At 45.2% G+C, this 14,079-nt stretch overlaps 1 protein-coding gene across 1 annotated transcript in view; it reads right to left on the bottom strand.

Moving 5' to 3' along the window:
- Positions 1–14,079, bottom strand: part of Bmp6 (bone morphogenetic protein 6) — a 158,221-nt gene that overhangs the window by 25,521 nt on the left and 118,621 nt on the right. The window contains exon 2 of the mRNA XM_052157612.1: positions 5,887–6,079. Coding sequence (XP_052013572.1) covers positions 5,887–6,079 — 193 coding nt within the window. The remainder of the gene's footprint in view (positions 1–5,886; positions 6,080–14,079) is intronic.

Raw genomic sequence — 14,079 nt, forward strand, 5'->3', positions numbered from 1 at the left:
TCTGGTATAACCTATAAGGTGGGCTCATGGGTTTTAGCCTGGCCCTGGTTCCGCTCAGTCTCCCTCTGCTTCCTCATGCATAAAAACGTAATGGTCTCTGGCCCAACTCCAACCACAGATTAAGTCATGGCCCCCTGGCCATGAACATGTAGGCTAAAACGAATCTCTTCTTCCCTAAGCTCCTCTTTCATAGCTAAACTTGGACACCATGATGAGAAAAGTATGCTAGAAATTAGTCATTCTGTGTGTGGAGAGCAACATGGCACCGCTTTGCTACTCCGCATGGGTACAGGAGGCCAGCGGGGATCCAGGACAGCCGCTAAGTGCAGTCCAAGCGTAAGACAGCGACTGTGCATATCACTCAGAAGTTCAGGAGTGAGCCTTAAGAATGCAGATGGCGACACACGTATTTATCCTGGGCTTTATTCTCCATCTCTCGCCCATCTACACAACATGCTGATGGGTGATGGTTAGTCTAGAGAGCAACTGAAGGTTGGAAAGGCTTTCTGTAGGAAGGCCTGAATTCTAACAGACCTGCTCTATCACCAGCGGGAACAGACTGGAGCGTCCTTGTGATGCCTGCATCCGAGCTCAAAAGATGGAGGCATGGGGCATAAGTGGGGTGCGGATCTCGTTGGGGCACTTTCTGCTTACCCTAGCTTAGGGGTGCCCTTGGCAAAATTCAAACATGCCATGCTTTATATTCTCTCAAATATGACGACTGCCTCACCTATTTGAAGGGACAGAGGACAATCCTAATGGAAACATATGAAGGGAAGGCCAACAGTTTTCTAAACTGTTAATTTTATATAAAATGCAAATTTATATCAGCATCACTATAAGAATGTATTGATTTACAGTACCACATCTTGCTGTTGGTTTAAGTATATTTTATTAATTGAGGCTGTCACACAAGTAGAATGTGGTGGTTTGAATGAGAATAGCCCTCATAGGCTCATATATTTGAACGCTTAATCCCACGTTAGTTGAACTATTTGAGGCAGATTAGAAGGATCAGGAGGAGGCGTGGCCTTGCTGGAGGAAGTATGTCACTGGGGTGGGCTTTGAGACCCAGAAGCCCAAGCCAGGTCCAGTCTCTCTCTCTCTCTCTGCCTGCTGCCTATGGATCCGGATGTGGCTCTCAGGCCATACTTGCCTGTCAGCTGCTATACTTCCTACCATGATGATAATGGGCCAACCTCTGAAACCGTCAGTCAACCCCAATTAAATGCTTTCTTTTGTAAGAGTTGCCATGATCATGGTGTCTCTTCACAACAACAGAACAGTAACTCAGACACATTCTATGTGTTTTGATCATATCAATATCTCACACCCTCTCCCACTACTCTCTTCTTTTTAGGTGCTGGGGATGGAACCAGCGCTCTGCACATGCTGGGCAAGTTATAAGCACTCACAAAACTGCCAAGTCACTTATACATTCTGTTATTATTGTGTATATGTGTACACGATGGATCTATGTGCACAGAGTAGATGTGTACCATGACACGCGTGTAATGATCAGAAACAACTTCGTGGAGTCGGCTCTCTTTGTCCACCTTTATGTGGGTTCTGGGGATTGAACTGAGGTCCCCAGGCCTGCATGGCAAGCACCTTTACCAGTGGAACTGTCTTGCCAACCCAGTGCTGAATAAATCTTAAAAGAGGTAACATACAAAGGGTAACATACAAAGGGTGTCCTGTGGGCCTTGAACTTAGCAGAGGTAATCAAGCTGCTATCTCTGTAACCCACTGGTGGCTTCTGGGCTTTCCTTAACCTATGTAAATCACACCTCAAGGCTCCTTCTCCAGCTATGAATCAAGTACCATGTTTCTCTAATGAGTACTCTACTGGCTGGTTTTGTGTCAACTAGACACAGGCTTGAGTTATCACAGAGAAAGGAGCCTCCTTTGAGGAAGTACCTCCATGAGATCCAGCTGTAAGGTATTTCCTCAATTAGTGATCAAGTGGGGAGGGTCCCTTGTGGGTGGTACCACCTCTGGGCTGGTAGTCTTGGGTTCTATAAGAGAGCAGGCTGAGCAAGCCAGGGGAAGCAAACCAGTAAGAAACATCCCTCCACGTCCTCTGCATCAGATCCTGATTCCTGGCCTGCTTGAGTTCCTGCCCTGACTTCCTTTAGTGATAAATAGCAGTGTGGAAGTGTAAGCTGAATAAACCCTTTCCTCCCCGACTTGCTTCTTGGTCATGATGTTTGTTCAGGAATAAAAACCCTGACTAAGACAAGTACCCTCTATTTAAGAAGCCAATTGTAGTTGTTGTAAACTTACCTGTTCTGAGTATTTACAGGTCACAGAAGCACATTTCTATAGCCAGTACTTGCCTTCTTGGAGGCTTTTGTAACCTCCCAATCAGGTCTCCTATTTTATTTTATTTTTTTAATGTCAGAAGATTCAACACACCTAGAATCTCCCCGGCCCTTTAGCTGAAGTTATGACTTAGCGTTTAGAACCCCAACTTGCCTCCGTCAAGGAGGCCAACTATTTTGTAACACAAACATTTGTTGAATTAAGTGAACACAGCAAATGCTACAAATTGCACTTCAGCACTGAGTAGATAAATAAGTTTCCTCTATGCTCAGAAAAGCATGGTCGGCCAAGAAGACACCCCAAGATGGTACAGATGGGAAGGTCAAGCCTTCCACCCAAGGAGCCCTGCAGCTAAGTCTAGAGGCCTCGCTGAGAACATTTGGAAGTAGCGGGAGGCCTGGGCTCCTGGCCCACAGATAAGAAAACCTCCTCCAGTCAACCTGGAGCCCTTCAAAAGCATGAACGCCTCCCAAATTTCTTAGTATTCTCTTTCCCCTATGCACACAAATGAAACACATCCAACTGGCAAATGCTCCCATCCTAAAAGACAAACTGAGAAGAGAGCCGTCCAAGGTTGGGACTGTTCTGGTTTCTGCTTTCCAAACCCACGGCTGGTCCCAAGGAAGGATGTCCCCACCATCCTGAGCCCACGGCAGCTCTCTCTTCTTGGCTAGAGTCCAGTATGAACCTCGCAAGGCTTCTGCTAGCTCTCTCTTTAAAACAAAAATTCTTCTAAAAAAGTTCTACAGTTGTTATACTTCCAGCCTAGCAGTTTTGGTATGACTTTTCCTGCAGGGGAGGGAAAAAAAAACTATGCATTTCAAACAAATGTGTAAGTTGAATAGGCACGTTTAGGCCATTCTCAGAGAGAAGTAAAATGGAATATACAATTGGGCAGATTGAAAAGCCAATGACTAAGGCAGAGCCAAAGAACCACCAAATACCAATTCTCTCCAGCACCATCAAAAGATGAAGTTCGAGCCAGGAGAGATTCTGCTTCCCCAAACAAGCTCTCTTGTAAAGCCATCAGATACACTTGTATTTAAGAGGGCAAATAAGACATCAGGAAACTTCCTTGTTCTGAAATTCTGGTCCATTATCACCATACCCCCATGGCTATATTTTATTCATTGTGTAACCGTACCAGCTAAGATCGGACCTATAGCCTTAGTGTGTGTATCCAGCACCATGATGCATTTCCAGTGCCTGGCATCTGCTGGTCCTTCTAGTGTTGGATCCCTAGCACAGGGCAAATGGCTGAGATGTCTATTAACATATCAAAGCTGATGTCAGCTGCCAGGCTCTGCCAGCAACCTCAGTGCCTACCTGTTCTAGGTTGCCCCTGGCTGGCACACTCCTCCCCTTACCTGGAAATCTCCAGCCCAGGTACTGGACTGGGCTCCCCAAACCCCCATCCTCTGCCCCTATATAACACAGCCAGATTGGCTACACCAGTCTCTTGACCCAGGCCATCACTCTTGGTCTGTGGCTCCTTTCTGGCTCTGGTTCTGGCTCTCTCTCTCTCTCTCTCTCTCTCTCTCTCTCTCTCTCTCTCTCTCTCTCTCTCCCCCCCCCCCCCCACTTGGCCCAGCTCAGTCTGGCCATGTCCACTCTAGACTCTCCCCGATGTGATGCTTCCGCCTCTGGCTGTGCTCTTCCTTTTATAGACAGTAAGCCTTCCCCTCCCTCATACCTAGAAGCAGTCATGCCCTTCTTTTACTTCTTTTTATCATTCATCTGGTGCTGAAACCCACGAGTGCCACCCATGAGCATCCATCCAAGGGACTCGGTTGCTCTGAACGGTGCTGCTGAGCCGACCCTCCTAAGATATGGACGGATCATTTATTTCTGCCGGCTTTTGCCACCTACCAAATGTGATTCTACATTCTAGAGTTTGATTCTTAAGCTGCTCCCCCCCTCCACCTGCTACTCTCCTGGTCCACTCCTTAAGCGTCTCTCTAGGCTCTTGGAGTCTTCCACACCCTCCCAAGGCCCCCAGCGGGCCACTCTCAGCTCTGTTACAGCTATCTGGGTATCTCTCTATGACCACATGGGCATGGGCACATTTTTAAACACACTATCCATCTTTTACCCCCAAAGCTCTCAGATCACTCCTCAAGATTCCCCTTTCTCCTCAGAGCTGCCCACTCTCTCCCTTCCTTAAGCCCTCCCCATAGTCCCCTCCTCCCTCAGGTGGAGTGGAGCACTAATACTCAGAGCCTGTTCTTTGTCTCTCAGCTCCCTCCTACAGCCTCACAGCTACCTACACACTCTCCTCAGCTCCCTCTTGAAGCTAACAGAAATTCCCTCCTGCAGAGTTTCCCTGGATAGACCAGAATGTGCCCAAGTGCTGGACATTGGTATGCTTTCAAAGCTGACTCAACCCTTCCCCAGGGCTAGCTCCTGTTCCTTATCATCTCGGCAGGCATGCTCACCACAGCCCTCCACACAGACCCATAGATCCAGAGGAAACCAAGGTCAACTGGGAAGCACTGGAACCTTCTGGAAAGTCGGTAGTTTCCCAGGGCCAGTTAGTGTTGGTTTCTGAAACCAAAGGAGATACTGGGCATGCTGTATGTAATCCCAGGACTTGAAAGGCAGAGGCTGGAGGACTGCACGTTTGAGGGTAGCCTGAGTGACATGGGAAAGATGTAAAAAGAAAAGGCAAAGCAACAGAAATGTCTTTGGGTCTAAGAGAGTGGGGTCCCCTAGACATTCTTCACCTCCCATGTTTGCATCATCTGCATTCTAATCACTGTAGACATTATTATCAGTGGCTTGAGCTGGATCCTGTCCTCTCTACCTCCCGTACTGTATTCTGTTCTCAGTGAGTTGGATGATAAACAGACTCACCAACCAGCTCAACACAATCGGATGAATTGGTTTCCTGTTTCTACAGATTTGAATTCAATGTTTACTCTTTGCTTCTCTCTGCCCTACTGTGCTCCAACAGTTGCTGGGCAAGTTTTTCTTTATTGCTAGGAGGCCCCATGAATATTCTTTACTTGCAGATTCTTTTCCCCTATAAAGTTTCTGAACTTGTTTTAGAAGAGAATAATAGCAGAGACATATAGAAAAAAAAAAGCAATCTGTCATTCCCTGTATCCAAATGGTGGTGTTTACATATGCTTATCCAAAGCAAACATACATGCATATTAAATACACAAATATATACCTTGCAGTCACCTGGCTTACAATCTCTTGTAAGTACTGTTCTATAATTTTAATCTGTACATTAATTTAGCTGCTCACATATCATCAAAACTGGGGACCAAATAGTAACAGGAAATAGTTGACCCCAATAAGTCAGAGTTGACTGGTCATCAAAGATGGTTACTAAGTACTGTTTACCGGCTTGCTTAGGAAAAGACGCCTATTTGAAAAAATCAACTTAAGAGTAAAACATCCTGCCAACAAAACACTACCCTTTAGAACACCAGCTCTTCACGTTCAATAGCCCCTGAGCTACAGACCACCTTCCAAAGACACTGCGTGTCACATGAGGGGAGAGGGTGAGAAGTAGGAGTGGCCCCACCCGTTGGCTTCCTCCAGCCTCCATACCTGTGCTGATGCTCCTGTAAGACTTGGTAAATGCTGATAAGAAAGGTTTGGTTTTTAAAACTCCCCACCACACAGTCCTTGTAGACACGGAACTCAGCAGCCGTCACCGCCTCACCCTCGGGAATCTGGGATAAGTTGAACTTGAACTCTTTGTGGTGTCGCTGGCGTGGGGAGAACTCCTTGTCGTACTCCACTATAGGATTAAACAAGAGAGAGTGACAGCTATTGTTACTTGACCAGGTGCCACGGGCTCATCTCATGAACGTTCCCCAGATTTACTTCACAGATTACCAGTTACCAGTGGGTGGGTTAGTGAGACCAAGGGGCTGAACCTGGCAGGTAGAAATTGAAGTCCTCCCTTCTGTCCCAGAGGAAGCCAAATGTTTGCACCATGTTCCGTTTAGATCCTGTAGTTTCAGCAGTTGGCTGAACATGATCTACATGAGACTGAGTTGTTTAAAGACTCTTGGCTTCAGCTTTCCTCATCAGAAAAAAAAAAAAAAAAAGAAAAGAAAAGAAAAAAGGACAGTGCAGAAAAGTCTGAGAATGAATGAAATATGGAAGAAGGACTCGACACCTGCTAAACTTCCTAAGAGTTGCTGGTCACCAAAACAATATAGGTAACTCTTGCTGCAATTGGTTGCCCACCAGAATAAGACGGGGAAGCTTCACTGGTGACTATGCCACGTGCTCTACCTACAGAGCACAGAGAATCAAGAGGAAACTGAGATAAGAGAAAAACAACCAACCAAAAACATGTCAGGTGGGCTTTGCAACCCCCCAGGAAGATCAACAATATCAACCAACCAGTCCCCCACCCCCACCCACCCTGAGCTCCCAGGGACTAAACCACCAACCAAAAAGTCCACACGGAGGGACCCATGGCTCCAGCTGCATATGTAGCAGAGGATAGTCTTATCTGGCATCAATGGGAGGGAGGCCCTTGGTCCTGTGGAGGCTCGATGCCCCAGTATAGGAGAATGCTAGGGCTGTGAGGCAGAAGGGGTTGGGTCAGTAAGGGAATACCTACGTAGAAGCAGGAGGGAGGGGAGATGGGATAGGGGGTTTGTATAGAAGAAACTGAGAAGAGAGATAACATTTGACATGTAAAAAAATAAAATAATGAATAAAACTTATTAAAAACAACACACGAGGTATCTGTCAAGTTACCTTCTAAATATTTATGTTCATTCCCACAGATCAGTGCTCTGTCCACTTTGGGAAGAGAAACTCTTGTAGCAGAGAGTGGGACCTACAGAGACTCATGTCTACTCCTAGTCTGGTGATAAGTGACTACTGAATGCCCAACACAGGTAGAACATCTGTGGTCATCAACGTCTCCAAGACTCAGGGAACATGGGAGAGGGCAGGATGTAAGAGCCCAAGATGGGGTGGAATGTCGTAGGACAGTGTCTCTTGGGCATGGCACGCCATTGCACTGTGATAGCTTACCTAAGATCCACACAAGATTTGGCCCATGAACATCCTGTCATGGAAGAAGAGACTTTTACACACACACACACACACACACACACACACACACACACACACACACTGCCCTAAGGATCTAGACACATTTAACAGTTAGAGGATAGAGGGGAGATATCATCTTCTGTGGTGTAGCTATTGGTGAGGTGCCTATGCTCCTATAAATAACCTGTCTCTCATACATAATCAAGAAACCCTAATGATAGTCAAAAGACAAATTCTAGCCCTCTCCTCCTCCCTGTTGGTTTTTCCCTTTTCCCTCCCCAGTTTTGTTCATGTGGCACCATCTGAAGCTGACATGAAACAGGTCACCCAGTGCTGAACTTGGGAGCTGTGACATGAGCGGAGGACAGGTCATGCCTTGTCCCCACCCCACCCCCCACATTCCAGGGGCCTCCACACTTTGCTTGCTGTCCCGTGGAAATATCTGTAGCACATTAAAATTATTATTCATACACACACAGTACCTGGATCTAGTTCCCCTCCTGTGGATGAATGTGTAAAGGAAATGAAGCATATAAACACCTAAATGACTTCCTGCTCTCTATAACACACAGACCCTGAGATTCCACCTCACACCAATCAGAATGGCTAAGACACTTAAGTGACAGCAGGTGCTGGTGAGGCTGTGGAGAATGAGGAACACTCTCCCATTGCTGGTGGCATTGCAAGCTGGTACAACCACTTTGGAAAACAACCTGGCAGTTCCTCAGTAAATTGGAAATAGTTCTACCTAAAGACCCAGCCATACCACTACTGGGCATATAGCCAAAAGATGCCCCAACATATATCAAGGACACATGCTCCACTATGTTCATAGCAGCCTTATTTATAACAGCCAGAAGCTGAAAACAACACAGATGTCCCTCGACAGAGGAATGGATACAGAAACTGTGGTGCATTTACACAATGGACTATTACTCGGCTATTAAAAACAATGACTTCATGAAATTTGCAGGCAAATGGATGGAACTAGAAAATATCATCCTGAGTGAGGTAACCCAATCACAAAAGAACACACATGGTATGCACCCAAAAGCTTAGAATGCTCACGATACAACTCCCAGACCATATGAAGCTTAACAAGAAGGAAGACCAAAGTGTGGATGCTTCAATCCTACTTATCCTACAAAATAATCAACCGGGTGGTAGAGTGAGGAATCTGGGAGGGAGAGAGAGGAGGAGGGGGGGAGGGGAAAAGGGGAGGACAGGATCAGGTATTGGAAGAGACAGGAGAGAAGTCCAGAGGGTCAGGGAAATGAATAGAAATATGTAGCAGTGGGGGGAGGGTGGACTAGGAGAGACACACAGACGGACCTGAAAGGCACAGTGCTAAGTGTCACAAGCTAGGCACAGACCAATAGAGCCAGGTCATCTCATTCATAGGCAGTGTCTGTGAAAGTCAAACTCCCAGAAGCAGAGAGAAGAATGGTGCTTTCCTGGGCCTGGGGAAAGCCAACGAGAGGGTCCAAAGGTTAAATTCTGTATGATGAATATGATTTACAGACGTGTCGGGCATTACTGCGACTAGCAGATTGCACTGCCTTGACAGAAGACCTGCTGAGCATGTGATGTGGGGGGTGGGGGGAGGGGCTCCTCTGCCGCAGTGGGCAGAGAGGAGATCTGAGGCACTTCATCGGCACAGGCCCCTTTTATCAGTTATGTCTCAAAAAAGCTGGCAAAGAAAGATATGTCACTTTTTTTTTTTCAGCATGCAGGCAAAGGCGAAAGAAATTTTAATTGCTGGTTATTCTTTTTGGGAGTTGTATTTCGACTGTCTGTATTCATTCCTGGGTAAGAGAAATGGTAGCGAACCCCAGATGCTCAGTTCACAGTCACTGCAACAGGACAGAGGCTCGACTTCTGCCCAAACTTCACACTCTTTTCTGATGAGAAAACGTGGGCGGGTGGGGTGGGTGGGGCCTATTAGTTTTGCTGTTTCTTTGAGACCAGTCTTGCCATGTAGCCCAGGCTAGCCTAGAATTTGCACTAATAGTCCTGCTTCTGACTTCTGAGTGCTGGGATTGCAAGTATGCCCCACTGTGCCCAACCCTTTTAGTTTGTTTGATGAAATTCATTTTTATTTTTAATTATACGTGTGCATCTACATGGGGGAATATACACTTGCAGAAAGGTGCCTTCAGAGTTCAGAAGAGAACACTGGATCCTCTAGGGCTTATGTTACAGGCTTTTGTGAGCTGCCCAACATGGGTTCTGGGAACCCAAGCCTCTCAGTTTTCTTAATAACAATTCCGAAGAAATTGCAGGAACAAATTCACCGCTTATATAGAGCAGTTTTTGTAAGGGTTTGTGGGAAGTACACAAGAGGCAAACTAGTTGCCATCTCTAATTTCCTATTTTCTTCCCTGTGCTCTCTTCTATCATCTCCTGAGAAAAGCTTTGGAGATTTGGCATCTTAGTACAAAAGAAGAAACAGACAGACAGACAGACAGACAAAACTAGCCTAATAACTCTCAGGAAGAACAGAAGTACTCAATAGCATGCCATCAAACTAAGAAAAATTAGCTTACCCATGTCTAAAGGTTTTCAATAAAGATTTTTTTCAAAATTACAATATAGTTATATGACCAACCCTCTAGATTTGTTTCCTTTCTCAGTTCAAAAACTCTTAAAGATTTTATTTTTGATGTATACGAGTGTTTGGCCTGTATGTGTGTATGTACGATGTGCACGTGCCTGATGTCCTCAGAGGTCAGAAGAGGGCGTGAGATTCCCTGGAACTATGGCACAGACATATATGCAGGCAAAACACCCATACACATGAAAATAGTTAATGTTTTCAAGTAAATAAAATAATATTCTGGTGGGAAGATTTGGAAATGACATGGACTGTCTATAAGAGATGGCGATGAAGAGCTGCAGGTGGTTGTGGGTCACCGTGCAGTGCTGGAAATCATACCTCGATCCTCTGCAAGAGCGGCAAGCAGACTTAATAGGTCCCTGCTCCGACTTTTTTCAGGTTTTTTTTTTTCCCCAGGAAAAAGTTTTGGCTTCAGTAAGAGTCAAATAAGGTCTGGGCAGAAAGCATATGGTGGCATGTTCTCACCGTGGCGACAGGTCTGCTAGTCAGTGCCTGAGAATGAAAGGCGGGATTGTTGAAGGGTTCGCTCAAGGACAGCCACACAGACACTAGATCACCTTTCCTTAACACTGATCTGCCTTCTAAACCTGATACGTTATCACTATTGGTTAAAAGGAATTAAATCTGATTTCTCAGATTTTCTTTAAAAAAAAAAAAGTCACATGTCCTTTCTACAGGACCTTTAGGATACTTTTTTTTTTTTTTAACTAGATATATTCTTTATTTACATTTCAAATGGTGTCCCATTTTCTGGTTTCCCTGACCTATAGGATACTTAATTTTAATATGGCTAAGTGAAATGGGTTTTTAAAGATTCCTTACAGAGAGAGAGAGCATCGTAAGAACTCTTTGAAGAATTTCTTCCATCTCTTACTGTGAATAGAAAAAAAGTGATGTACATAAAATGAAATAGGTGTTTCAGTTGCAAGAGGTATAGGTGCACAGACACGCTTTTCAGTAAATGGGAAATGTGGTGGTCCTCACAGAGCACTGCCACTCGCTCCCAGCAAGCCGTCCCCAGCTAAGTGTGTAACCTGCTTTTGCCTGTGGACATCAGCCCTTGTGAAACTGAAGCACTTTCTACGCTGTAGTAAACCGTGAGCCTCCTCACCATGTGCCTGCAGGGGAAAGACAGCGACCATGAAAGTGTCTCATGTACTGAAGTCTGTTGTTGAGAGGAAAATCAGACATGGGCAGAGTCCGTGGAAGAAGAGGGGGTGAGATGACGAGGAAGGAAAAGGAAAGAGGAGGACTGTCCAACCACCCCACACTTGTTTAATATGCAGTTTTGAGTTTTTTTTAAAAAAAGATTTATTATTTTACTTGGGAGGCAGAGGCAGGTGGATCTCCCAGTTCAAGGCCAACATGGTCTACACAGCAACTTCTAGGTCAGTCAGGTACACATAGAAATCTTGTCTAATACTGTGTGTGTGTGTGTGTGTGTGTGTCTATCCAACTATCTATCCAACTATCTATCCATCTATCTATCATTTTGAGAGTGTATTATTGAATATGCAAAATGTTCATGTACTACTAGAGGGGCCCAGAAGAGGGCATCATATTCCCTGGAACTGAAGTTAAGGGTGGCTTTGAGACACCTAATGTGGGTGGCTAGGTATTGAACCTGGGTCCTCTGCAAGAGTAACAAGTGTTCTCTTAATTTCTGAGCCATCTTCCCAGCTAAAGTTTTGTTTTGTTTTGTTTTGTTTTCTGAAACAAGTTCTCATGTAGCCCAAACTGGCCTTGAATTCACCATGTAGACTAGGCTAGCCTTGAATTACTAATCCTGCCTCCTCCAGGACTGGGGTTATAGGCATGAAACCATGCCCAGTTGAGGAAGCCATCTTGGATATCCAGACTGCTGGTGCTTTGGATAAGTCCAGCTACAGCCACCAACTGACACAAGAAACATTGAGGAAGAGCCATCTTGCTGAAGACAGTCATTACAAAGGACTGAAGAACTGCAGGGCACTGTGGGTTTTGGCTAACAGTGCATTGTACATTTTTGGAGATTTGTATGACAGTGTCAGGAAACTAACTCAAGAAAAGGAAGATGGAAAGAGGCCAAGAGAGGAAGGAAGAGGAAGAGAAATCTGATCCTACTAGGGAATGGGTGACGGCTTTTAATTCTTAAGGTTGAAGACTATCTAACACTGGGAGGCAATGTGCAAGAGTGAGGAAGAATCCTCTTACAGGCAGATGGTGCATATCTGTAACCAGAAGGAAGAGGTCAGAGGATCAAAATTCAAGAACAGCATGGAGAGAGATGACTCAGTTGACAGAGGTCAAGCAGGAAGACTTAGTCCGGTTCCCAGCACCCACATGTTGAGGGTATATCTATATAATCCTAGTCCTTGAGAAAACAGGATGGGACACGAAGTCTAGAGGGTTCCTGGGGCTTGCAGGTCAACCTGTTTAGCTAAATAGGTGAGTCCCAGGTTGAGTGAGAGACCCTGCCTCAAAAAAATAGGGTGGGAAACAACGGAGTGGATACCTAAGGCTGATCTTTGGTCTCCATACATATGTACATGTATATATACATGTGTGTGTATGTGTGTGTATGCATATATATATATATCCCACATGCATACATACATGCACACACATATGTATACACAAACATACACACACACACACAATGTGAACTAAATGCTTAGCTCAAAAAAAGGAACAAAAAGAAAAGAAAAAAAGGAAGGGTAAAGAATCTGGCAAAGTCTCACTGGCATAAAAAGATAAAGATCCTAGAAATGAGAAAGCCATTACTTTATTACCATGTGAATTATAACCCCTTGCCTTCTGGGGACATTTTCCCTTCTCTTCTTAGAAGGGAAACACTGAACATTCTTTTCTTTTATCCTCTTCAGAGGAGATTCACATTCTCTATAACCCCAAGAGCCTTTGACTACTGCCTGCATTTTTCATCCAACCTCTCCCCCACCTACAGTCTCCCGTGCCTTAGTGTGACCTGTCCTGCCTTCCTCTCTTCCTACCAGGGTATGCAGTCATCATTTACTGACATTTGCTGGGAGCTCCCTATTTCTCTGCTTCTATTGTGCATATGTTTGTCTTTACATAAGTGTGCATTGATGGCTCACAGTGACATATGACACGGATACACTTACTTAGGTTACTGCCTCCACGTGCACCTGAAGACCATACAACAGTACCGTTTGATTGTTCAATGTCCCCCTTGGGATCATGTCTTTTGAAGACATGTTCTACAGCTGACAGCACTGTTTTGGAAGGATCAAGAACCTGTAAGAGGTGGAGCCTCACTGGAGGAAGTGGGCCCTTGTGGTTGGACTCTAACATTTCTTAGCCTTGTCTGACTTGGCCTCCTGTTTAGCTTCCTAACTGCGCATGTCACAACCTCAGTTGCTTCCGGTTCCTGCCGCCATGGGCCTATCTCATGTACCTGCCCTCGCGATTTCCCTGCCATGAAGGACTGCATCCTTTCTCAATCCTTGAGCCAAAATAAACCCTTCCTTAGGTTGTGGTGTGAAATCTCAGCTTCCCTTTGTTTTTCTTGTGTGATGTTGACAGTACGCTCGAGTTACAGCATCAGTTGAGAAGGGATAACATTTCCTAAGATCAGGTGAGAGATCATCCATCCAGCACAGCCAAGGACATTGTGCAAATCTGCACAGTAAATGTTGTGATAGTCCCAAGCAGTGATTTGAGAATCCAGCCCCGTGTGTTCAGAACAGGCCTGGGCTGAGTCCCCTGGTTAGTGCCAATTAATACTTCCTGCAATTAGCTTTGTCTTGCAGAACGGTGTATCTTGCACATAGGAAATCACATTCTCCTCCTCTCTAGTACAACAGCGCTGCATTCTCCAAGGCAATAATTCCTAGAATTTTAACTTCAAGGACCAGTTCAAATTTTTCTTCTTAACCTTGTACGAGGTCACCTACTTTCTGTTTGTCCTTTGTCAGGTCAGTGGAAACAAAACAATGCTCTGTGTTCTTTAAGCCGTCTCTCCATCTCTACAGCAGCGTGTTTGTTTTAATACTGAGCAAAACAGAAAGGACACTACTGAAAAACAGAATCCCGTTCTTATGGTGGAAGGAATTCAGCTTGCAAAACTCACTCTTCGTTCTCTG

Source organism: Apodemus sylvaticus, chromosome 14 (genome assembly GCF_947179515.1).
Source record: "Apodemus sylvaticus chromosome 14, mApoSyl1.1, whole genome shotgun sequence".
NCBI classification, from domain to species: Eukaryota; Metazoa; Chordata; class Mammalia; order Rodentia; family Muridae; genus Apodemus; species Apodemus sylvaticus.